This window comes from Acinonyx jubatus, chromosome C1 (assembly GCF_027475565.1).
Source record: "Acinonyx jubatus isolate Ajub_Pintada_27869175 chromosome C1, VMU_Ajub_asm_v1.0, whole genome shotgun sequence".
Classification (NCBI taxonomy): domain Eukaryota; kingdom Metazoa; phylum Chordata; class Mammalia; order Carnivora; family Felidae; genus Acinonyx; species Acinonyx jubatus.
This window is the reverse complement of record NC_069381.1, coordinates 202,884,621-202,909,231: the sequence shown is the minus strand read 5'-3', so window position 1 is coordinate 202,909,231 and position 24,611 is coordinate 202,884,621. Positions and strand designations below refer to the sequence as shown.

Sequence of the window (24,611 nt, the reverse complement as noted above, 5' to 3'; positions counted from 1 at the left end):
ATACTGAAGCGTCTTCTCTCTCTCTCTCTCTCTCTCTCTCTCTCTCTCTCTCTCTCTCTCTCTCTTTTCAAGTAAGTGATATGATTTAGACCTGTACTTGAGAGGGATTAATCTGGCAGCAGCATGGAGATTGGGTGGCATAGAGTAAGGGGTAGAGAATGGTTGGAAGGTCGTATAGTGTGGATTCCATATCACAGTATTCACTATATGACAGTAGTGAGGGTGTTGACTTAAAACTTGAACTTCAGTGTTGGCCATAGCCATTCCAAGAAGACTGATTTAAGACACTTCTGAAAGGGAGGAGCTACAGCATTTAGCATTTGGAAAATATCATGGTATGTGTTGCTTGGAACCATTTATAGAAAAAGCGAATCTGTGTTGATCTTTTTAAAAGTCAGATTTTTATAATTCTAAACCTAGGATAGTATTTAAATCCTTTTGTTATTTTTGGTGCTAAAATATGTAATACTTAGTACTTAATCTCCGTAATGCAAAGAAGTCTGTTGTGTTTTGTTTTTAATTAGAAAATGCCTTCATAAGCTGTACCTTCTGATGTGGTTGTAGGTCTTGACATTCACTTTTTTAGACCAAGTTGTTACTATGGTTTTGATTTAGGATGAGGACAGAGTCAATATTCTGTTTCCTTTTAAATTTATTTAGGCTTTCATAGTAGAATATTGTAATGTCTTTAAGTTTTGACGTCTATGAAATGTCCTAGATTTATAAATTTGAAAAGCTTTGGTACAACTTCTTTATACATATGGGTGGCCTGGACCAGTACATGTTTCATTATATCTAAACTGGCTATTTGGGGGGTACAGAAAAACAAAGCAGGGTATTTACTTCTCCTGCCCCTATCACCAGCATTGGCCACATCTTTTTTTCTGAGTGCTTTCTGTAAGAGCCATCAAACCAAAGAGAATTACTGTCATTATAAATAATAGTTTCTCATTTCTCATAGGCATTTCTAAGTCTATTTTGATTAATGACTTTTTTTTATGGTTAAAGAAATCGACACTTAAAGTAAGTGGTTTGTCAAAACAAGTCCGGAGCAAAGCTGGTATTCATCTAAAACTTCACATGTATATTGTATATGTATCATATAGATATACGTATATATCTTCTAAGTAGCTATGTAAACACTGGAATTTGGTAGTGGGAGTGTGTTTAGCTACATCATTGTTACCAATTTATTGTTAGTTTGCATATAACTTTTTCTGGAAGGAAAAGGTCTTCAGAGTGTCAAAGAATAGAAACAGATTAAGAACTAGCATTTCCTGCCATTCTTGATTACGGAGTTGTCTTCTGTTACTCTAGCATATGGTTTACTCTTTAATAATTAAAAATCCCTAGTGACTTTGCGTTTATAATTGAGCTAAGTCTCTTCACCAGAGGTTCCTGCTGATGTCAGCCCATTGGCAGTTACACCCGGTTTCTTCTGTCTTTGGTAATGAGCACCACCGAGTTCCTCCTGTGCTGTGCTGTTTGGTGGTAGTGATGAGTGGAACAAAACTTGATTCCCCTCTGAGAAATGCGGCCCTGTCCACTGTGAGAGAAATCTGGAAGCTTGACTGACGGATCGCTGCACTGACCCCAAAGTGTTCTGTTGACATTGCAGCGTAACCTTGTTTATTATGAAGGTGACAGCCCTCTGCAGCTTGAGGAGTCTCTGCAGAAGGACTGCAGCCAGAGTTAGAAGTCAGGGTGTTACCGAGTTTTCATTTGCCGAGCACCTTTGCGCTTAGGAACGTAAGGTGAAATAGAACGTTGAGGTGATGATGGGGTAAGGTCAGTTAAGTGGGAGGAGGAGAAAAAGAACCTTTAACTTTGCAGCAGACTGTGGAGCCTTTTGAGGGTTTCAGAAGGATTCAGCTGTTTTAATGGCGTTTGATCAGATTGTTACAGCATGGATATATATATATATATATACATATATACACACACACACACACACACACACACACACACATACATGCCTACCCCTCCTCCCACCCCCACCCCCACCCTGCCAAGCTTCTCCCCTTCGTGGTTGGTTGCAAACTAAATTATGTATGTCAAACTGCATTTATCCTTTTTCAGAAACCACTTCTGGGCAAGTAAAAAAAAAATCTCAAGTGTTTTTGTGTTTAGGACAGTTATGTGGTTAGTGGGCAAATCAGTGGCAAAAATTATTTCTTGTAGGAGGTGGCAGGCTTTGTGTGTGTTTGGCTGCATTGACTCTAGTGTGTATTTTTCCCCCTTTTGTTTGTTACCTGGTTCAGTTTGGTTTTATTCACAGTTCTTCAGGAGACCTCAGTTTAAACTTGAGACAAGATCCCTGAGAGACAGGTTTTACAACATATAGTTTTGAACAATTCTAGTTTTCATGCTGCTCAGAATTCATTTTGTGAGATGAAAAATCACTGTAAGTAATATGTGCATTTAATCCTGCGCCATATGTAGCTACAGAGGTTATTTAGATCCCTTCTGTTACAGTGACACCTAATGATCATTGACTTGACCTGTAGGTCGTGACCTTTTCCTCTTTCAGGACACCTGTGAAGGGTTTCAGATGCTGAAATACACGGGTGAAGCTGTGAGGTTCCCTTGATCTTCACACTGGCTTTCAGTGTAACACGAGCTTGCAAATACGTGGGAAGCGTATCTGTTGGACAACCTTTGAAGGAGCGGTGTACGTTTATGGTTTGACTTACACAAGTGTCCTAGACCAGAGTAGAAGGGGATCCGTATGATGTGTCCACATTTAGTTGCCACCAACAAAGGCATCACTCTGTTAAGGCATCAAGTTTTCTCTTTTGGAAAAGGGTTTAGAAGTTTTTAAGCTTCCTGACCTTAGCACTCTGTGTAAAAACAGCCCTTGTTCCTTTGCTCGTCTGCTTTTTCGTGTTTGAGGAAAGCCTTCAAATACAATCTTTGTTACCTTCTTGGAAGGGATTAAAAGACTCAAACCCATGTTGCGGCAGCCGTGATCCCCACGCGGAGAGCCGCAGCGTGCCGTGGGCCGCGGTGTTTATGAAGCTTTCACAGTTATCGGGGGGTTCACTTGGCCCTGTGGTTTTGAGTGAGTGTTTCTGCCTCCCTCTGTCATATGTACCAGGCCAAGTTCTCTCCACTCACGTTCCTTTCACTTTGCGTGTGTGCGTGTGTGCGTGTGCGCGCGCGTGTTGGTTGGTTCTTACCTGACGTTTCAGTACTCGGCAAATTGGAGTGCTCCCGCCACATCTCACTTGAATGACTCAGTTCCATTTCCCACCTGACAGATGTCCTAACAGTGTTTCTGTTTCCCCTACGAAACCTGTTTTAGACTTTTTCTCTCTAATTGCCCCTCTCTGAAAATGGACACCACAGATACACTACATACTGTGTACTCTCTGTATAGCTATGCTTCGTGCATAAAAAGAAGTGTAAACCTCTTTAAAACCCAGGGTTAAAAATAACTAAAAAGTTAAATTAAAAAATCTGTATCTACTAAATAACTTTTAATGTTTATTTACTTGTGTAAATTATGTGTCACATTATATGTGCCAATCACATTTTGTCATTTAAAGCATTTTTTTTTCCAGCAAAAGTCAAACAACTGCAACAAATTTCTTAACTGTTAGTGAATTTAGCTTTTCCTTGAGAGAAAATAACTGGCCGGTTATTGTTTTTTCTTTTTGGCACACGATGTAATTAGTGATGTGTTGAATGACTTTCTGAATGGCCACTTTTTATTTAATCGTCGAAGCCTGAGCCGCACGGAAGCTCCTGGCGACGGATGTGAACAATCACGTCCTCCAGGCAGCTGATGGCAGCCCGTGTGTGTGCAGGCCGCCCGTCCGCGTGGCTCCACGAGCGACAGGGAGTCTGGCAGGCAGAGTCCTGGCCGTCTGTGGCCATGGTTTTGTAGCACCGTCTGACTTTGCTCACGGCTGCTTTGTCTTCCATGTTGGTGCTGCCCCCGTGACGCCCAGGACAACCCAGTGGGAGGGACAGAATACTGAGGCGTAAGATGGTCAGTTTGGGTTCAGCATTGCAGGGCCACAGACCATTGTAGTTTTTTTTTTTTTTTCATGTTTGTTTTATTTTTGATAGAGTGCGAGCAGAGGAGGGGCAGAGAGGGGGGACAGAGGATCTGAAGCGGGCTCCGTGCTGACAGCCGTGAGCCTGATGGGCTCGAACACACGAACTGGGAGATCACCACCTGTGCCGAGGTCGGACACTCAACCCGCCGAGCCACCCAGGCACCCCTGTAATTTATAGGATTTTTTTCATCTCTCTCTTTCTGCCCCCAAGAGCTCGTTTTCACCCCTTGTTGAGCATGCAGACTGTAACTGAATGCATTATTTGGAGTTCACTTCAGCCATTTGTCTTTATTTGCCACCTTATACTCCTTTTTTCCCTGCTTCCTAACTAGATCCTGGCCTCCACTGTTCTGTAGAACACGCCGTGGCCCAAATACAAAGACACGTGAAAGAAGTTCAGTTTTAGCTTGCGTGAAGGGCCCAGATCCTGAAAGTTTAGAGGATTTTTAGGGTGACTTTTACTACTCAGTACATGTAAGACAGTTTTACATTTTGGTGGCACCCTGGTTTTGGCACATGGGTGTGCTGCAGCGTATTGGTTGAGAACAACGTCCTGTGAGTTCCTAGGGAATGATGTGTTCTGGCAAACTACATTCCAACCCTCCGAGTGGCCAATCCAGAAGATCAAAAGAGTGGGTGGCTGGGTGGCTAATAAAAAGGTAAACATATTGAATAAATCCCTAGGTAGGGCTGCTGTGCAGCCGTCAGCTGTCCACATGGCCATTCAGAATAAAGGCCTCCTTCCCTGGAGCACGTAATTCTGTGTTTGATACAAAACAAACTTCTGTGTTCTTTAAACCATTGATATTTGGGATTTTCTTTTCTCAAAGATAAAATGAATTCTAACTTACAAGTTATATTTTAATTTCTACTTGCCTGAACTCCTTGGCAGAATTGAGTGCTATCCAGCTGTAAGATCATAGAATCAAGTTTCATGCTAACCTCTTGAGTCATTTTAAAATTAACTCTTAGTAAAACCATTCTCATTTTTTCTTTCTCTGTTGTTGTATCCCTTTACTTTTGGCTCTTGAATTCGATTTTGATGACCCCTTCTCCTATCAGCATAGGCTGTGGTCTCATTCCGGCCACCTTCACGGATATTCATTTCATGGACGTACTTGTGTCTTGTTGCCTTGAAGGTGTTGTTGCTAACCACTGGCACTTATTTTCAGTTGGCATTTTTACAGCTAGTGAAGACATTGCCCGCCCCTTCCCAGGGAATATGTTGTAGAGGAGTGGCTTTTAAAAATGTCTTCTCGGGTGCGCCTAGGTGGTTTAGTCAGTTAAGTGTCTGACTTCAGCTCAGGTCATGATCTCACAGCTCATAAGTTCGAGCCCCACGTTGGGCTCGGGCCCTGTACTGACAACTCAGAGCCTGGAGCCTGCTTGGGATTCTGTGTCTCCTTCTCTCTCTGCCCCTTCCCCCCTTGTGTGCTGTGTCCCTCTCTCTCTCAAAAATAACATTAAAAAAAATTTTTTTTAATGTCTTTTGGGTTCCCATAAAACAACAAACCCATTGTAGTTGTATACTTCCAAGTAAAATTTGAACAAAGGGTCCCTGTTGAAAAAATAAGTTTGAAACCCATTTTTCTAGAGAAGCAGGAAGTTCATGAATTCTGTAGTGACTATGAGTAGATATTCTCACTCTGTACAGTGTTGTTTCACATGCTGTTCTTTCTGGTGCCATGGTGTTAGGAGTAGCTAAGATTTTATTTCATTTTAAAGTTTACTTATTTTGAGAGATACACAGCGTGAGTGGGGAAGAGGCAGAGAGAGAGGGGGAGAGAGAGAATCCCAAGCAGGCTCTGTGCTGTCAGGTTGGAGCCCAGTGAAGGGCTCAGACTCACAAAACTGTGAGATCATGACCTGAGCCGAAACCAAGAGTCAGACGCTTAACTGACTGAGCCACCCAGGCACCCCAGGAATAGCTAAAGTTAAGGTTTTAGTAACAGAAGTCTTCCTGTCACATGGAGAGGTACTTTGTGGGTGTAAGAAATGAGTAGCTGTGGATCCAGCTTCTCCTAAATCAGCGATTAGATGTCAGGCTTTGGGTGTCGTCCAGTTCTAGTTGCTCAGGAAGACCAGGTGCCTAATGGCGTCTTACACTTGTGGGGACCGCTACATCAAGTGTTTTTCATCAACACTGACTTGAAAGGCAAATCCGTCAAAACATCGATTCAGCTCATATTTCTTAAGTTTTCTTCGGTAAGTTGAAAAGTCAATGATATGAGTTAATATAGTATTGGCAGTGACTTTTGTTTTAGTCTGATAAATCCTTCAACACAATTAGTCACTTAAAATAATGGATGAGCTCTAATATTTTGTCAGGGTAAGGGAACAAAATGAAATAAGATGTTGCATTTCCCAAAACAGTAGGAAATACTGTGATAGAGAACAAAACATGGATGCATGTATTTAGATAAATAGATGGACAAATCTTAAGGAAGGAAACCACCTGTCCATTGGAGTAGCTTTGAAAGGCGTTAGTTAAGGGAATAATTGAGTTATTTAAAACCACTAATAGCTCTTACTTCTTTTGAAGTAGATGTGTTTAAGCATATAAGTTTATTGAATTTACCTGTCTTCAAAATGTTCATTTCCTTTTGATGTATTCATATTTAGTATTTCCTTTTGTTTCAAAGTATAGAACTGGGGTGGTAATTTTTGTTGTTGTTTGTTTTGTTTTTGAGAATTTGATAAAAGCTCCCTTCAGGACACTCCTATAACTTAAACCCCACTTTGTTTTTAAAATTTTGAAGTAGTCACAAGCTATTTTAAAAATGCAAGTACAGGGACGCCTGGGTGGCTCAGTCGGTTAAGCATCTGACTCTTGATTACCGCTCAGGTCATGATCCCACAATCAAGCCCCATATCGGCTCCCCAAGGAGGAGCCTCCCCCAGGAGGAGGCTCCTGACAGCAAAGAGCCTCCTTGGGATTCTCTTTCTCCCTCTGTCTCTGCTCTTCCCTTGCTGCTCGCGCGTGCCCTTTCTCTTTCTCTTTCTCTCTCTCTCTCTCTCAAAAAAGAAAAAAATGCAAGTACAGTACAAAGAACCTTTCCTGAACTGTTGGAGCATAAGTTACTAACCTAATGACCTCCAGAGTAACTAACCCCCAGAGTACTTCAGTGTGTATTTCCTTCAAACAAGGACATTGTCCTGTATGACGACAATGTAATCATCAAAATCAGGAAAATCCCATTCATCTTAATGCTAACCACCATCTAATCCTGAGACCCTATGCAAGTTTTATTATCTTTTACATCCGAGACTCATGTGTTGTCTTTAGCTGCCATGATTCTCTAGTCTCTTTTTGGAGAGTTCTAGAATAGTCTTTACTTGACGTTTATGACCGTCTCACTTTGGAAGATTACAGGCCAGTTATTCTGTAGTGCATCCCTCGATTTTGGGTTGTCTGAGGTTTCCTTACGTTAGATTCGGATTTGGCGGAATGTAACAGAAATAATGCTGTCTTCTCAAGTGGCCCAGTTTCCATTTATTTCATGATTGATGGTGTTCACTTTAACCGTTACAGGATGTGTATGTACCAGGTTTTACTACTATAAAGTTATTCCTTTCTCTATTATAATAAACATTTTGTAGGAAGAACTTTGAAATTATTTAAATGTCCTGCTCCTAATGTATCTTCCTATTTCTATCAGTATGGACTATTTCTTATTCAGTATTTTAATCCATTATAATAATTGAGTTGCTTACATTGTCCCCAGTTTGGCCAGTGAGGGTTCCTTCAAGCTGGCTTCTGTGTCCTTTTAACATATTCCTATTCTTTATTAGCATTCGCTTGCTTTGGGCACAAGAAAATACTCCCAGTCTTATCTGGAACTTTTCCATTGCCCCATTTCTCCATCCTGGTTCTATTTATTAGGGAATGGTGTGCAAAAGCCAAGATTTAGGGAGTGTTTATTGCTGTTGGAGGTGAGAGTTATTTGCATGTGTATGTGTGTGCACATTTTCTTTGTGTGTGTGTGTGTGTGTGTGTGTGTGTGTGTGTGTGTGTGTGTATTTTCTAAGACCATGAGTCCATAGCAGTGCTCCCATTCCAGCCCAGACATTCCGGGTTCATTCCAGTTTTCTGTTGTTCCATGTTTGTGTGTCTCTTCAACCTGGCTCTCATTATTCCTAACTTATTTACTTACTGGATCAGTGCCCTTGTTTGTAACCAGACTCCGTCTTTTCCCCTGCATGTTTTCTGTGCCTCCTCAGGGCTGTCCTCTGCTCAGCTGTGGATGTCCTCTCCACCCCCTGAGGCTCTGACACTCCATGCTGACTCTCTCTTTCTTGATCTGGGGGACACACAGTCCCTAGGGTGGGGATTTCTGCCTTCTTTAGCCTCTTTAGGGCTGAATTGTCCTGGAAAAGTAGGCGGAAAGACTTTTAAGTCTTAAGAAACCTTTGTCAGGAGGTTCTTATTAAAATGAAGGTGGGCGGGGAGGGAAAATGGTTGTATACAATGGAGCTTTTTCTAAAGCTGGTAATAATGTAGAAAACATTTCTGGGCTCATATATATGTTCTGTGTCAGACCTGGAAGCAGGTATATAGCCAAGTGGCCCTGGTTCCTTTTAGTGAGAAATCAAATTTAGATCGCAGTCTGGGTGCCGAGTTTGCTTACTGCTACCGAAGAAGTTGTTGCTTCTGGGACTTTGGTGTGCAGGGCTGGGGAAACCGTTCATTTGTTTTTGTTTTTTTTCTTTTAAACAAGAAAACATTGAGTCATATGGATATTTCCAACTTAGAGGATTTTTACTTACTATACTTGACTTTATAGCTCTTTCCTTTACACTGAAAATCTTGGTTCCTGATGAAGTTATTTGCTCGCTCTGTTTTTCAAAATGACATCAGTATGATTATTAAAACAATTTAAATGTTATCTGCAGTTTTCTTTGTACTTAGGATATAACTTACAAAAGGAAGTATATTTCAAGAATTCCAGCTTTTGTTTCTGTTCCGATCACATTGTTCCCTCACTGCCTGTATAGGTTATGATTAGTTTCAGTTATCTTTCTGTAGTTTTTTTTAAATGTGTGTCTGTGTTCTCCGTGTTCTCAACTGGGGAGTTGATACTTTCTTTACATACTGTTCTGTACTTTTTTTTTTTTTTTAACTTAATCTACATTGGAGATCACCCTGCAGCCATATATGGAGATCCCTCTCTCTCTCTCTCTCTCTCTCTCTCTCTCTCTCTCTTTATGACATTTGCAGAGTGCTGTACTGGAGTGCCACAGTTTACTCAACTAATTCCCTGTCAGTGGACATAGTTAGGCTGTTTCCAGTCTTTTGCTTCTGCAGATAATGCCATGAAGAATATCTCTGCATATGTTATTTGGTGTTTTTGCTAGTGTTTCTTTGGGAAAGATTCCTAGAAGTTTGGGATTACTGGGACAAAGGATAAATTCATACTTTTATTAGATAGTGGCAAACACCCCTCTGGAGGACTTGTGTCCTAACATCATACAAACCCAGCAGCAGATGAGAAGACCTTTTTTCCTGAACCTTGTTGACAGGCTTGTCAGACTTCTCCATTTGAGGGGCAGTCTTTCAGGAGGAAAAGCGTGTCTACCGTAGTTGTAGCTGGCTTATTCTTGTGAGCGAGTAAACGTATTTTCATGATTCAGGACATTTTTACCTACTTTTGTGAACTTCTGTTCACAGGTCTTGCTTATTTTTTCTTTAGGTATGTTGCGCTTCCCTCTTTTTAGAAACTTACGCATTTAGGGATACTAACCCTTTGTGATGTACATCCAACTATTTTTTATAAGTTTTTAAATTATCTTTTTTTTTTTTTTTTTTTTTTTTGCCATGTAGATTTTTTATGTAATAAAACTTCCCAGTCTTTTCCCTTACTGCTTCTGGATTTTGAGTCATAAAGTTTCTTCCATTCTGTGATGAGGGAGGAATTCTCCATGCTTCCTTTAGTGCTTAAGTGTTTCATCATTTTACATTTAAACCTCTCTGTAATTCATCCTGAGTACATTTGAGGAATAGATCCAGTCTTTTTCTTTTTCCATTTGCTTTGTAGATTTTGATACATGCTGTTTTCCAATTATTGCTCTTTTTTTAAATGGTACTATTTAATTTCCTAAATTTATGGTAAATGCTTTTTGGAATCCATGAAGGAATACAAAAGATCCAAACTTTTATCTCTGATATCTTTAAAAGATGAAATGACTTTTGGAAGTCCATTAGTTACATTGAACCAGGTACAGGAGAAAACATGCAGGTATACGAATGGGTGGGACCCTTTCAAGAAAAGTAAACCTGTGTTGTTCAACTCTGGAGAACGGTTTCAAGAAATTTGCAAGCAAAGTTTGGCATGATAGTGTCCTTAATCAGCCCAGCCCTTGTAGTCTATTAGCAGTCTTTCCCAACATTAAAATAAATGTCGTATTTATATGTAGAGGTGGGTAATTAGAAATTGAGGTGAGTGAGACCTTAATCAGGTAGTATCGAAAAGATTCAGATTCCAAAAGGAAATATTTATGCCATAACTAGGGAATTGATAAAAACCTTTTAGCTGATGGTGTATTTATATGTTGGGTTTATTTTGTAATTGTTTCAAGAATGCATTATGTATCAGAGCAGAGGACTCTGTGTATGATCCTGTTTACACAGGAGCTGGAGCAAATGTTGATACCCATCGTCCTTTCAGAGCGCTTTGCAACTTAATAACCAGGTTTCCCATCCAAGGACTTTGTTTACAGTGATGTATTTGTGGGGTTGTGGGCTTTTTGGTTTTTGGTGGGGTTTTTTTTTGGAGTTTTTTACTTGTATTATCCTCTTAGACTAATAATGAAGTCATTCCTCTGTATTCCAACACCTTTTTCAGTCTCTGTTTTGCTCCCTCCTTGTGTATAGTTGAGCCAGAGGTATAGTTTGATATAGTAACTCTCACTGCTTAGTAGCTAATAGCTTACCATCTATTATTATGGTTTAGGAAATTAAAATGTCGTTAAAAAAATCACTGACCAACATCTCCCCTCCCCCCCTTTTTTAAACAAGCAATACTCTGAGAGCCTTAATAACTAATGCTTGCAGATTAAAAAAAAATATATCTTTTTAAATTTATTTTTGAGGGAGGGAGGGAGAGAGAATGAGCAGAAGAGGGGCGGAGAGAGGGAGACCTGGAAACAAAACAAGTTCCAGGCTCTGAGCTGTCAGCACAGAGCGCGGCGCGGGGCTTGAACTCATTAATGACGAGATCATGACCTGAGCTGAAGTCCGGTGCTTAACTGACTGAGCCATCCAGGAGCCCCTGATTTAAAAAAAATATTTACACCCAGGGGCACCTGACTTCAGCTCAGGTCATGATCTCATGGTTAGTGGGTTCAAACCCCACATCAGGCTCTGTGCTGACAGCTCAGAGCCTGGAGCCTGCTTCGGATCCTGTGTCTCCCCCTCTCTGCCCCTCCCCCAATCAGTCTCTGTCTCTGTCTCTGTCTCTCTCTCTCTCAATCCCTCAAAAATAACTGAAGGTTAATAAAAATATGTTAAGCCATAATCTGCTTTGTTAAAAAATGAAAACCACGTATTTTACTGTGGACTGTGGGGCATTGGGGAAGTGGAAAGTTAACCAGACGTTCATTAGATGTCTGTCTTCTCCAGAGGTTCTTTCATCTGCCGGCACCTTTTCTCTCTGCTTCCCATATTATCCTTTACTTAGACTCCTTTCTGCCTTTTAGCTTAGTCTTCTCTCTACATCATTGCAGGAATCCCATAGATTGACATTCATTTAAAGTGCTCCCGGGGCACCTGGGTGGCTCAGTCGGTTAAGTGTTTGACCTCGGCTAAGGTCATGATCTCACCGTTCCCAAGTTGAAGCCCCACATCTGGCTCTGTGCTGACAGCTCAGAGCCTGGAGCCTGCTTCGGATTCTGTGTCTCCCTTCTCTCTCTGCCTGTCCCCAACTCCACGCATGCTTTCTGTACTTTGTCTCTCTGTCTCTAATTTTCTCTCTCTCTCTCAGAAATAGATAAATGTTTGGGGCCTCTGGGTGGCTCAGTCAGTTAATGGCTCAGATCATGGTCTCATAGTTTGTGAGTTTGAGCCCCACGTCAGGCCCTGTGCTGACAGCTCAGAGTCTGGAGCCTGCTTCGGATTCTGTGTCTCCCTCTCTCTCTGCCCATCCCCCCCACTTGTGCTTATGTTCTCTTTCTCTCTCAAAAATAAACATTAAAAATTTGAAAAAAAAAGTGCTCCCAATGTTTTTATATACACGATAGGAAAGTTTAACTTCATTCAGCTGAGAGCTTAGATCCTGGTGAGTTATTTTCCTTTATGTTGGTGTTGAATAGCTCTGGTCTAATCTTGACCTGTTTGAGAAATCCATGCAGATAGTCATAGGGCGACTTGGGCACTTGGAACTACCCCTGAGAACCTGCAGATTCAGGCGGGTTGGGGGTCCGGAACACACTCTTCCTGCTGACGGTTATTCTGGGCAAGACGGGCCAAATGTGAAATCGACAGCTTGCATTGAGAACCCCTGGCCCTCGCCATCCTTCTGTGTCTCTAGTGTTCTTCCTACCCACCCTCTGCCCATAGGACCCGGGTTCTTATTTGTCCCCTTCTAATCCTTTAAAAATACTTTATTTTCAGGAAGGGATCTGACTTCCGTTCCATTGATACATATCAGTGTGAACTTAAAGAGATGCTTTGATTTTTAGTCACCTTTCTGATTGTGAAGGGAGAACAGTTTGGTCCCATTATAAAAATTTCAAAAAGAATGGGGGCTGATTCAGTGGAATAGAAAAATCTACCTGCCCCCTAAAACCATGCCATGGTGACAGCCACACTCCTGTGTGAAAAGAGCATATCTAGGGAGACATGGAAGAAGAAACGTGGGGGGAACAGCAGCACTGCCCAGTATAATCGCAAATACAGGCAGTTCTTTATTTACTTGCCTTATTGTAAACATAAACCATGTGACTGTAGTTACAGTATTTTTATTTCTTCTGAGTGATGTTGAAGGCCATAAAGAGTAAACCCTGGAGCAAAAATACCAGATAAGGGGGCACCTGGGTGGCTCAGTCGGTTAAGCATCCAACTTTGGCTCAGGTCATGATCTTGCAGTTTGCGAGTTCCAGCCCCCGTTCGGGCTCTGTGCTGACAGCTGAGAACCTGGAGCCTGCTTCCGAGTCTGTGTCTGCCCCTCTCCTGCTCATGCTCTGTCTTCCTCTGTCTCTCGATAATAAGTAAACATTAAAAAAAAAAAAAAAGACAAAATGCCTTGCTCTAAATGCCTCCAGAACTTCCTGTTTCGGTGAGTAATACCATCAGTAGCTGGTAGGCATTCTGTCACTGCTGTCGTCTCAGCCGCTATACTGTGGCACTCCCCTTCCAGGAGGGGAAAGTTTCCGATCAGTTCTCTTAATTCCTAAGGGCTGCTGGCTTGTTTGAATTACATTCTCTGACCAGAGATTTCCTCTTGGAATTACTTTCCTAGGCGGCTTTGATGCATTTTCCCCCTCAGTAGAACTAAGAAAGGTAGGACTTGGTGCCACGCAAGGGAAAGCATCGTTTAATTGGTGTTGTACGAGATGGGATCGGCGTGACCCCCATGAATGTAAGTTTGTGCTTTACCATTGCTAGAAATATAGAAATCTGTTGTGTTAACACTTTGGTATATAATGAGCTAGACAAGGATTCCTTTTTTTTTTTTTTTTTTTTTTTTACTGCGTGCTATTACTCTTGGCAAAGGGGAAGAAACCAAGAAAGCAAAAAGCAGTATATACTCTAGAAGCCCTGTATATAACAATGAATAATTGGGAACAACTCCAACATAAGATACTTTAAGAACAGTCTGGCAAACTAGGACATAAATGTAATGGAAATGTTAAAAATGTCTTTAGATGTGTGGATATAAACTAAGTTGAAATGCAGATCCCAAGATGGTATAGACAGCAGTGAAAACGATAGGAAAGGGTATGTTTCGTCGGGCCCGGGGACGCGCGTCAGGTGCGGTGCAGTAAAAACACCGGATGTTGCTTCCAGTCCTTGTGTCGCTGGAGCCCGTGTGACCTAGGACTTCATGCCCTCGTGCGGGCTTCTTCGTCTCTAAGGGGGATGCTGGCATCTGTCCGTCTGCACCACACAGTTGTGGAGAGGCAGGTGAGTTTGGGAAAGCATTTGGGATGGATACTCTGCAGAGTAAACTCCGGGGAGATTTCAGCTCTGCCCTTGAGAAAAGTGGCAGTGGGTAAAAGCAGCACAGACTGGGCTTGTGATCTCAGCTCTGCTGTTACCTAGCCGTATGGTTTCCTTATCCTCTCTGGTGGCCATTTTCTCGTCTCTGAAATAAAGGCACAGAGAAGATCTTCTCCGAAGTCGTTTCCGGGGTTCAGATCGTGCAGGAGTTTCAGAGCTTCAAAAGCAGGCCCTGCCACAGGTTCTAATGGATGTGCCACTCTCCTCGCCTTTTAGGTGGTGTCACTGTGGTGCTGCTTTATCTGCTCGTGTTACTCTAGCCTTGTCTCAAGAATCTGGAATTTATTCTTAGTGTGCCTATGATGTGTGAGATTTCTGAAAAAACATAGTTGTTTTTCCCTGGAATGCTCTAGGTTTTGTCAGTATTATGTTGTATTGATAATTCTGCAGAGCCTGCTTGGGTCTGTCCTGAGGTTAGAGGTTGTCAGGTTTCTTTCCCCCTCTTAAGTTCTGTTTATTTTATTTTAAACCAGAAGAAGTTTGCAAACATGGAACGGACAGCTTGACCAAAAGGTTGAAAACATTATCCCGTGGGCCATCTGTGCTCTGGGCCACACACACACAGGCGCCCCGTTTCAGTGGCCGTCGGCACCGTCCGATCCTGTGGCTTGCCTTGGGCGAGTCCCCTAATCTCCTTGTGCTTTGCTTTCTCCCATCTGTAACTTGCCCGTCCTCGGGGGCCTGGCCAGGGCTGACTGGGGCTGCGGCCCGGCCCTTCCTACGCACGGAAGGAGAGGAATAGAAGGCAGAGTTTAACAGTCTTGGGTTCTTTCCTTTTTTGCGCGCACTCCCTACGTGTCAGCAGAAATCTAGTTCTGAAACTACGGCCCGTCTGCCATAACTGCACGCTTGAAGTTCTCTTTACTCCATGTTTGTCAAAGGTCTGAAATAAGTTAACTAATTGTGAAATTATAGATACAGTCTTATATACTTAACATTCCCATTCTTTCCCCAGTTAACCCTACGATGGTCTCCTTATGATTATTATTATTTCACTGTAATTGTGGAGCAAGTGTAAAGTTGTTCATACTTGCCTTGAGAAACTGCCTCCTTAAAGGATTTTATTAGGTGAAAAACTAGAAAAGAACCATTTTATTAGTCTAGGAAAGCAGGATGGTCCTACCTTTTATTTCTGAAGTTGATATTCTAAAACTGTCTTAATGTGTTTAAGAAATGTAACAGGTTAGGGGAAATGATGGAAGCATCAGACAAATGTAGGACAATGGCATTATTTAGAATAGGAGTTGTCAAAATCAGTAGTCCATGAGGACACTTGTTAACCAGGAGTTAAAAATCCTTTGGTTTTATACAAGTAAATTTGAGACTGATTTAAAATCGCAACTGGATGGGTCACTTTTTTTTTTTTTTTTTTTTAAGTTTATGTTTGAGAGTGCACATGCATGAGCTGGGGAGGGGCAGACAGAGAGAGAATCCCAAGCAGGCTCTGTGCTATCAACACAGAGCCAGATGCAGGGCTCAAACTCAGGAACCATGAGATCATGACCTGAGCCGGAGGCAGACACTTAACCTACTGAGCCACCCAAGCACCCCTGGATGGATCACATTTAAATTCTAACATTGTTGACCTTCTTCAGTTTTTTAAATATGAGTAGGTGGGTATGAGAGAGACATAGACATAGAGTAGACTTTAAAGTAGATCTTAAAAAGTGATAGCCACGAAGTTACAAATTTGTTGATACAAAGTAAACTGGGAAATTTTGGAGTTTAGTCATAAAGTGATTATGGTGATTTATTTATTTGTTTTGAGAGAGGGCACAAGGGAGTGAGGGGCAGAGAGAGAGAATCCCATGAGAGGTGGGGTGGGGAAGGAGAGAGAGAGAGAGAAGTGGGGCTCGAACTCACAGTGTGATCATGACCTGAGCCAAAGTCAGATGCTTAATGACAGCCAACCAGGTGCCCTGTGGTGATTCATTTTAAAAGGTTTTTTTTGTTTGTTTTTTTTTTTTTTTTGACCCAGACAAATACCACGTTTATTTCACAAACACCGTGAAAATGGGTTGGGGTGGAGTTGGGACACAGGTGCACAGCTGCACACGGTCATCAGTGACCCGCTTCCCACACTGAGGCTCCAGCCAGGCAGCGCCTCCAAGTTGACAAACGAGTGAGTGCAGGGAGGGCCCTTGAACACCAAGCCCCCTGCAAGGCCAGGTGTCCCAGGAAAACCACAAATAAGAGTGGGACACGGCCCCACCATACAGATCATCTAGCCACCCGTCTTCACTCTGGCGGTCTGCAGGATTGCAACAGTGACCCCAAAGAGGCCACTGGCGCTGCCAGATCTCCACGATGAGAATCTTTACAAAGAGGCTGGGGTTCTGTGCATCAGCCAGGGCAGCTCCACTGCCCACGATGCCCACGCAGACTCCACAGAAGAGGTTAGACAGGCCCACCGTGAGGCCAGCCCCACACGTGCAGTAGCCTGCATGGTAGTTTTTGATGTGCAGTGGCCTGGGGGTCAGTGGCACTGAAAGGCTCAGCCAGGATGCTAATCACAGTTGCCACGATGATGGCCACATAGATGCCACATAGATGGCCACAGCCTCACTGTTTTAAAAGATTTTTTATTGAAGACATTTTCCTTTTGTTGGAAGACTAGATAGTCTGGGCTCGGCTGATTCCTTTTTAAGAATAAAGTCTACAGGATCCAGTCCTTACCTGCAGTAGGGGTTTTGCCCTGCCCAGTCTCCATAGGCTGTTGCCGTGAGTGCAGGTTTCCTCCTCGGTCCCGTGCTGTGGGGTTAAGTAGGCACCCTCTCCGCTTACGTCCGGTGGCCTTTGCTTTAAGAGTTAATGATGTCTGCAGGTGTGTTGGGATTAGCACTGTAAAGTTGTGTCAGGGCTTTTTCTTTCTTTTGATCTTCTGAAAGGGATGAAAGATAGCCATTAAACTCAAGGGATTAGGTCCCCTCTCTTTAAAGACTTTAGGTACCATAAATATTTCACTTCAGATGTAAGGCAAAGAATTATATACATCTAGGGGGAAATGGGTGTTTTATATTACCAGTTGGAAATTATTCGGTCTCCACTTACAAATTGAATGAGCTTTGTAGAGATACTTTTCTCCCAACCTGTAGTGGACTGAGATTGGGGGAAAAAATGTGCAGGTTTATAGCTCAGTAATTATACTGATTTTTTGTTTCCTTCTAAAATCTTTTTCTTTGTGTTTATAAGTTAACATGCTGTCTCTGTCGTGCCTCTTCCCTGCCCGATGGGGTCTCCCCACTCCGCTGCTACACCAAGAACTGCCTCTGACACTTCAAGAACCAACTACCGTGCACCCATGTTTGGTTCAAGTGTGTGTTCAGTTTTTTAAAAGAGGCCCTATATTTTGTTCTTTCTCTTCCTTTAAGCGAACGCTGCTTAGAAAGGGAAAGTGAGGTTGACGTGCCCGCGGCAGAGTTAGACGGTTCTGGTCACTGCACTCTCAGGAAGCTGGTGGGAAACCAGGAGGGGAGCCCTGCGTAGGGGGTTGTGGTTTCAGCCCCGTTCCACTCTGCCCACGTCACGCCAGGATGGAAGGCTGGGAATGTCCTTGTCCTTCGTGTTTTCCTAGGATGGACTGTCGCGCTGTGGAATGGTATTTAGAATTAGGACTTCGGAGAGGAAGGGGTAGGCTTGGTAGGTGCCAGCCCTAGAATCAGCCTGTTAAATGATGATTCCTATCCCCACCCCATATCACATCATCAGCCATTTAGAACAGATTTAAAATACAGTCAGCTCAGTGGCTTACGGTATCTGTATGATTCCGCATTTTGTATTTTGTCCCTGAATTTATGGAGAGCTCTATGTGGTTATTTGTATTTAAGCCGATAGTGGTGTTTTCTATTATTTGTTGTGACACATGTGAGATACACTCAGTCCTTTTCCAGAGCTCCTTGCCCCCTTTTTATTTTGTTCTTGCCTTTTTATTAGAGAAAAATCTGGGTGATGAAGTAAGTACCAGATTGCAGGCAGTTAAATATGGGGATTTGAATCCTGAGGCATGTCTCAGTGATGTGAAGGGAAAAGTAAAATTGTGAGTAGAGATTGTTAGCGATGGTCAAAATAGAGTGCCAGATGAATATAGCCACTGGCAGGGGTTTAAGGTTAAGGAATTAAGAGCCTCGTGCTTGATAACGTTGCGCCACGTTCGGATTAGAGGTCTGCTCAGTTACCGCCTTAAACCTTTACTTCCGATGCTTCATAAAATTATAGGAATGGCTCTGTGTGTGAAGCTTATCCAAACTTTGGGCCTATAATATAACCCTAAAAGAAAGACAGGGGCAAAAAGAAACTGTGAAAGGTGTTTGGCAGCGAGCAAGAGTGGGAGCTCACCAACGCTTTGAAGGTCAATTAGCCAGAAAATGTGCTAAAGACCGGGTGCGGTGCCGCGTTACTGGCCGAGAATTACCCCCAAGGTCCTCAAAGTGGTCCTGCCGCCCGAGCCAGAGAGACAATTACAGACCTGGAGGAGATGCTACAAAAGCTTTAATTAAGGAACTTACTTACACCCCACTAGGTTTTGGAAATTAAATTCTTGCTTGTGCTTAACTGATGTTTCTTTTGTCTGGGCTTCCACGTGAATTTCAGCAGAGAGCACTGTTTTCCCCTGGGTCTGCTTTCCGTTGGAAGCCGCTTCACTGTGATGGATACCGGCAAAGCCGAGAGTTTAATCCTTGCAGGGAACCGGGTGGAAAAGTGAGCCGAGGAGCTTTCTGCCAGGGAGCGTTTTGGGCACAGGTTGAAAATTGTCGTGTTTAGACACACCTTAGTACCCCCGGAAACCACGACCTCTCTTTGGGCTTAGACACGTGAAGAAGGGTAATAAGCAGATGTATTTTGTAGAATTTGAATTTTAGAATTCCCATTCACAGGGCACCATGACTTTCCTTGAATTGGCAGCTTTATGTCTCTAGACCCAGCAGGCCGCTCTTTCTCCAGAAACATGTGTTTGTTTTGTGTCGAGGAGGTTAGAGTAGCCTCTGGGCCTCTGTCATCCAGGCCTGGTTGTTCACAAGCCCAGACCCGTGGTGAGGCTGCATTCAGATGTGACTTCTCCTAGAAGGACTGATTTAAGCTGCATCCAGTCCCAGGCAGTGCGTTACGATGCATCGATCTGCCCGTGTGCCTGAGCTCAGCCATCCTGCGATCGATGGGAGATCGATGGGACGTTGTCGTCTTCGAACTTGGGCCTAATGGCTCCTTTACTCCAGTCTGTTCCCTTTGTTTCCATAGTGAAGCAATTCCCTTATTTCTTGTCTCTCTTCCTTGGAGTGATTTATTTCTGCCTGCAAAGTTTGGTTTGAGCCATAACGTTTTAAAAAGCACTAAGAAATGCTTGTGTTCCAATAATTTTAAATTTTCTTTCAGTATTTCTAGTCTACACCCATCATCAGTCAGGAGGTCCATTTTTTAGGTCCTCTCCGTACCCTTTGAAGTCCCTTTGTGTGCCTGTCAACCTGTGTGTGTGAAGACCAAAACTTCCTCCTTGCTCTAACTGAACAGAAGAGTCAATAAAATCAGAAGTACTGGGGCCCCTGGGTGGCTCAGTCAGTTAAGCGTCCGACTTTGGCTCAGGTCATGATGTCATAGCTCATGAGTTCGAGCCCCGCGTCAGGCTCTGTGCAGCCAGCTCAGAGCCTGGAGCCTGCTTTGGATTCTCTGTCTCTGTCTCTCTCACAGAAATAAGTAAACATTTAAAAAAAAAAAAAAAGTACTTATCATCATCTGACCTTGTCAGGAAAGAGAAATTGCAAAAAAAAAAAACAATCGTGGTGTCGCGGGTTAAAGGGTGCAGTTTTCAGCAAAGTGAAGTTTCTGAAGAACTCCGTTACCGAACTTCCCTCTTCCGTGCGGTGGGTAGAGGAGGGCTCCCCCTGGTCCAGGCGTCCGAAGCCCCCTTGGTGCGGCGGCTGCTCTACAGCAGGGTCCTCTGACCCCGGCCAGGTTAGCGTGTGGTGATGACTCGGACGGACCCGTGTGCTGGCCTGAGAGCTTTTGGCATTTACGTTATTTAGAGCGCTCTCCTACTCGAATAGATCTTAAATAATGAATGCATCATAGTGAATTTCAGTTTTCTTTGGAAAGAGGGAAATTGTATTTCATGATAGGAACATTTTTGTTTGACCGAGTACCTGACTGGTTAACAAGCTAAAGCCAAATGTGGTCGGAACTTCTGGAGAAACGGGCAGATGGCATGAGCACGCTTGCTCACTGAAGAAGAATGTAACTGAATTTTGCTAAAAAGTGCTGATTCCAAAGGTTCTTTTATGAAGTAAAAATTCTGAGTTCTTATCTCTTCAGCTTTATTTTGCTAACATTGTTAGAACTAGTACATCTGGCTTAGATTCTAAAATAGTCTGGTTTTATGCTTCAGTTAAGATGAATCCAATCAAATTGGAATTTGAAGATAGATAAAAAGGATTTTGATACACAGGGAGGATTCTTAAACAGAGCAGGGTTAGCAGGGAAGGTCTTAAGCCTCCTTTCTTTCTGGATGGCCTTTAGAAACAGGCCGCTGGTGGTTTCAGTTAGTGTAGGGCATTCAGCCGTAGTTGTGTGTGTGTGTGTAAAGGGGTGACGGACGGTGGAGCGAGTGGCCTCCTCAGCGGTCCTTCCGGTGTCCGACTCTTGGTTATACCGCTTACCGTCAACGCTTAGACAAGCTCCACGCTTTGTCGTCTGAAGATTTCTTTTATGAGGGTGGGGGTGGGGTTAGTTTTGTAAATGGGGTTCAAGTGTGCCGTCTTTATCAGATTTAGTGATATCTCTCTCACTTCATCCGTTCGGTTTGCTTTCTGTGTTGACTCCCCCCTCTGTCCAAGCGTGGATGCATGTGCACAGCCAAATACAAACTCCAGATGCAGTCCAGTGAAATTTTCTAATAAGACATTGGAACAAAATTGTTTAGGGGGAGGTGAGGAACAGACCATTTTGTATTTCAGCCCAGGGTGCTCTGAGAGCTAAGAGTGACAATTAAAAATGTTTTTTAGGTGGGGGCACCTGGATGGCTAAGTCAGTTAAGCGCCCGACTTTGGCCCAGGGCATGATCTCAGTTTGTGAGGTCGAGCCCCGCATCGGGGCCTGCACTCACCATGTGGAGCCTGCTTTCCATCCTGTCTCCCTCTCTCTGCCCCTCCCTAGCTTGCGTGTTCTCGCACGCTCGTTCTTTCTCAAAAATAAACAAAACACTGTTTTTCAGGAACATAAACATACATCCTTCTGGGCTCACTGGGAACGGTGTGAAATTGTCCCGTGTCTTCGTGGTGCAGCTGGTACTGACGTGTTCGTGGTCCCCCTCCACCCCTCTTCATCATGCTGACCTTGGAGCCATTAGTACAGACTCAGCAGTTTATCCTTTCATAAATAATGCACTCGCTCCAAAACGGCAGGCTGCAGGCTTGTGGCCCAGACCTGCTGGGTATTTATAGTTCATGCCAGTAAATGTTTCGGTTGAATCGGTCAGGAGCTGTGGGCCTGATCTCTTTTCAAGTTGGTGGCTAGAGAAGTGAGTCCGCTCCTGCCCCCCCACCCCCCACCCCAACCTTGAGGACGCAATGAGCACTGCTGAACTCTGTGGCCCTGGCCAGCTGGCGAATCTGGAGGGGCTTGTAGGTTTGCTTGTGTTTGGCTGTTTGAGCCTCAGTACCAGTTCCTGGTTTGGTGAGCCATGTCTGTGCACTGACACCAGATGAAGAGAGCACTTCCTGCCTGTCTTGAAGTAAATCGGGGGTCAACCCAGACTTGTTTGGTGCTGGCCTTTGCTGTGGTTTTACGGGAGAGGCTCCAGCACTGCTGAAAAGGTGCTTTCTCCGACGGGAATGGGGGTTGCATTCTGCTAACAAGGCCTAAGCCTGCCGATGACAGTGCAAGCTTGTGCTTCTCTGTGCAAGAAGGTAGAAAAGAGTGAGGGTGGAATAGTAAATGACTTTTTATCCAGCAAGGATGACTATGGAAAAACCTGTTTCAAAACAGGTTCTTCCCATGTCAGGTCATCAGTTTTACGGTTCACTTTTCCCCTTTGTCCTTCCTCCCTGCCAGGTTCCCCTAGGACTTCTCCAGCTGTGCTCGTCAGCCTCCTTTTCTTGATCCTTCCTGCCTGGAGCTCTGGGATTAAAAAAAAAAAAAAAAGGAAGGAAGGAAGAAAAGAAAGAAAAAGACAAACCATACAGGACCCTGACTTTGATATTTACTGCTTAACCTTTTCCTTGTAAGAGTTGCTAGCTGTAATACCAAAAATAATTTCAAGACTAGAAAGTGTGAGGAAGCACTTTCATTTACTAGCCAGTGGCTTAAAGGAGTTATTTTTCCAGCAGACTAGTGAGCCTGCGGTGTTAAATGTCTGTTGACTCTCTGGCCGGGAGAAACACTGATTTCTCTCTTTCAGGTGCTGCTTTCTTCCCCGGGAGATGCGCCGAGATCTTGGCCAGGGGTCAAAGCATCGGGAAGCTCGGGGTCCTTCATCCTGATGTCATCACTAAATTTGAGCTGACCATGCCCTGCTCCTCCCTGGAAATCAACATCGAGCCCTTTTTGTGAAGATGGGTCTCTGCCTTGTGACTCTCTCCCGGAGCATTCTGCTCCTTCCCTGGTGTCCTTGAGTCGTCTCCGCCCTCCCCCCCCCCCCCCCCCCCCGGGACCATTCGCTTGCGCTTTAATGTTTAATAAAGTAGAAAGTCGTGTCTGGCTCCGTGTGTAGAGGCCGCCCGCTCCCTGCATTAGGCCAGCTTGTGCGAACACGCTGTCTGTGAAGCCGCGTTACGAGGAGAAGCCCAGAGGACCGCGGGCCGGAGCCTTGCTGATGAAACCAGCGCTGATGCGGGAGAATGGAAGAATTTGTTCCTTCTCCGTCTGACGTGCAGCCAGCAGTGGGAAACAACGGTAGCTTTGGGAAACGATTAGGGAGCAGCGGCCGTCTGGCAGTTACAGCCTTCGAAGTCCTTTGAAAGTGAAAGAAGACTCGAGTATTTGAAGGGCTTGAAGGTGCGTGGGTGTTTCCACTCTGATATCCTGAGACGGAGTTCACACAACACACATCTGTTCTGCTAGACGAGTTAAAACAAACGTGTTGATAGATAGCAGTGCGGTATGAACATTCGGAAACCATGGAAGAGTATTTTTGCCCCAGGCTATACGTTCTGCTGTAATCAATACTATAAAATCATGGCTTTAAATACTTAGTTGAGCAACTAGGTTCTGTCTTATTTTGCAGGGAAGTATTAGGTCTCTCCTCTGACGCTAAGTGTGTCGGTCTGTCTTGTCTTGCCTCCTAATTTACTTTTATTTCTTTGATCTAGACTCCTCCAATAGGTACTGAAAAAAGGTTGAATGTTTGAGAGAAGTTCTCAATTCCTGTTAAGATGATGAAACAATAAAATGTAAAACTTTAAGTCCAGTAGAAATAAGTAACAAAGTTAGAAAGAATTAGGTTCTTGGAGCTTGTGCTGAGCCTACTACAGAGGAACCCAACCCTCTTACTGCTCTGAATCAGGGCAGCGGTGTCCAGCCTAGTAAGATTTGTGAACATACAGACTTTCATCACTCCTTCCCCGTTCTGTTTGGGGCATTTAAATGAGAAAGCTCACAAAAAAGAATGTACGTCAAAAGGTTTTGTGTCCAGCATGCATACCTAAAGATTTCTTAACAAGTTAAGACAACCCAGTTTTTTTTTAAATGGACAAAAGATTTGAACAGATATTTCCTGCAGATAAATCAGCATCGGGAAAAATTCTCATTAGTCATCAGGGAGATGCAAATAAAAACCACAGTACGAATTGAAATGGCCGAAATTTGAAAGACCGGCTCATACCGAGCATTGGTGAGACCCGTGCCGTGGGACCTCCGTGTCCTGCTGGTGGAAACAGAGGGAACAGTGTTATTTATAGTAGCTTCAGCTCAAATGTTCATCAGCAGCTGAATAGCTAACTTGTAGTACATCCGTATCATGGAGTAGTTCTCGGCAATAAAAGGGGATGAGCTACTGAAGAAGAACATGAATGAATCCCTAAGCATGCTCAGGGGGGGAAAATAAAACAGACCCAAGACTACACGTGATTGCACATAAATGAAATTCTAAAAGAGTCAGTGGTACACTGGCAGGCTAGAGCTTGCACAGGGGAAAGGACTGCAAAGGGTAGAGGGGCTAAGCTGTTGGGGACGATGGGACGGGTCTATCCTAACTGGCATGGTAGTTAGGATGTAGCTTATTACCTCAGCAAAGTTGGGAGAAACACGTTAACGTAGTTCATAATCTTGCACCCCACATCTATGCCTAGGGTAAAAGCATGAACTGTGGAATTGGTGTGTCTGTTTAAAGTGGTTTACTGGTCCGC

The 24,611-nt window shown here is 43.6% G+C and overlaps 1 protein-coding gene across 1 annotated transcript in view; it reads left to right on the top strand.

Moving 5' to 3' along the window:
- The window catches only part of FARSB (phenylalanyl-tRNA synthetase subunit beta), a 72,499-nt gene extending 48,199 nt beyond the window's left edge, over nucleotides 1-24,300 (top strand). The window contains exon 17 of the mRNA XM_027049516.2: nucleotides 22,667-24,300. Coding sequence (XP_026905317.1) covers nucleotides 22,667-22,818 — 152 coding nt within the window. The 3' untranslated portion in view covers nucleotides 22,819-24,300. The remainder of the gene's footprint in view (nucleotides 1-22,666) is intronic.
- The last annotated feature ends 311 nt before the right edge of the window (nucleotides 24,301-24,611 follow it).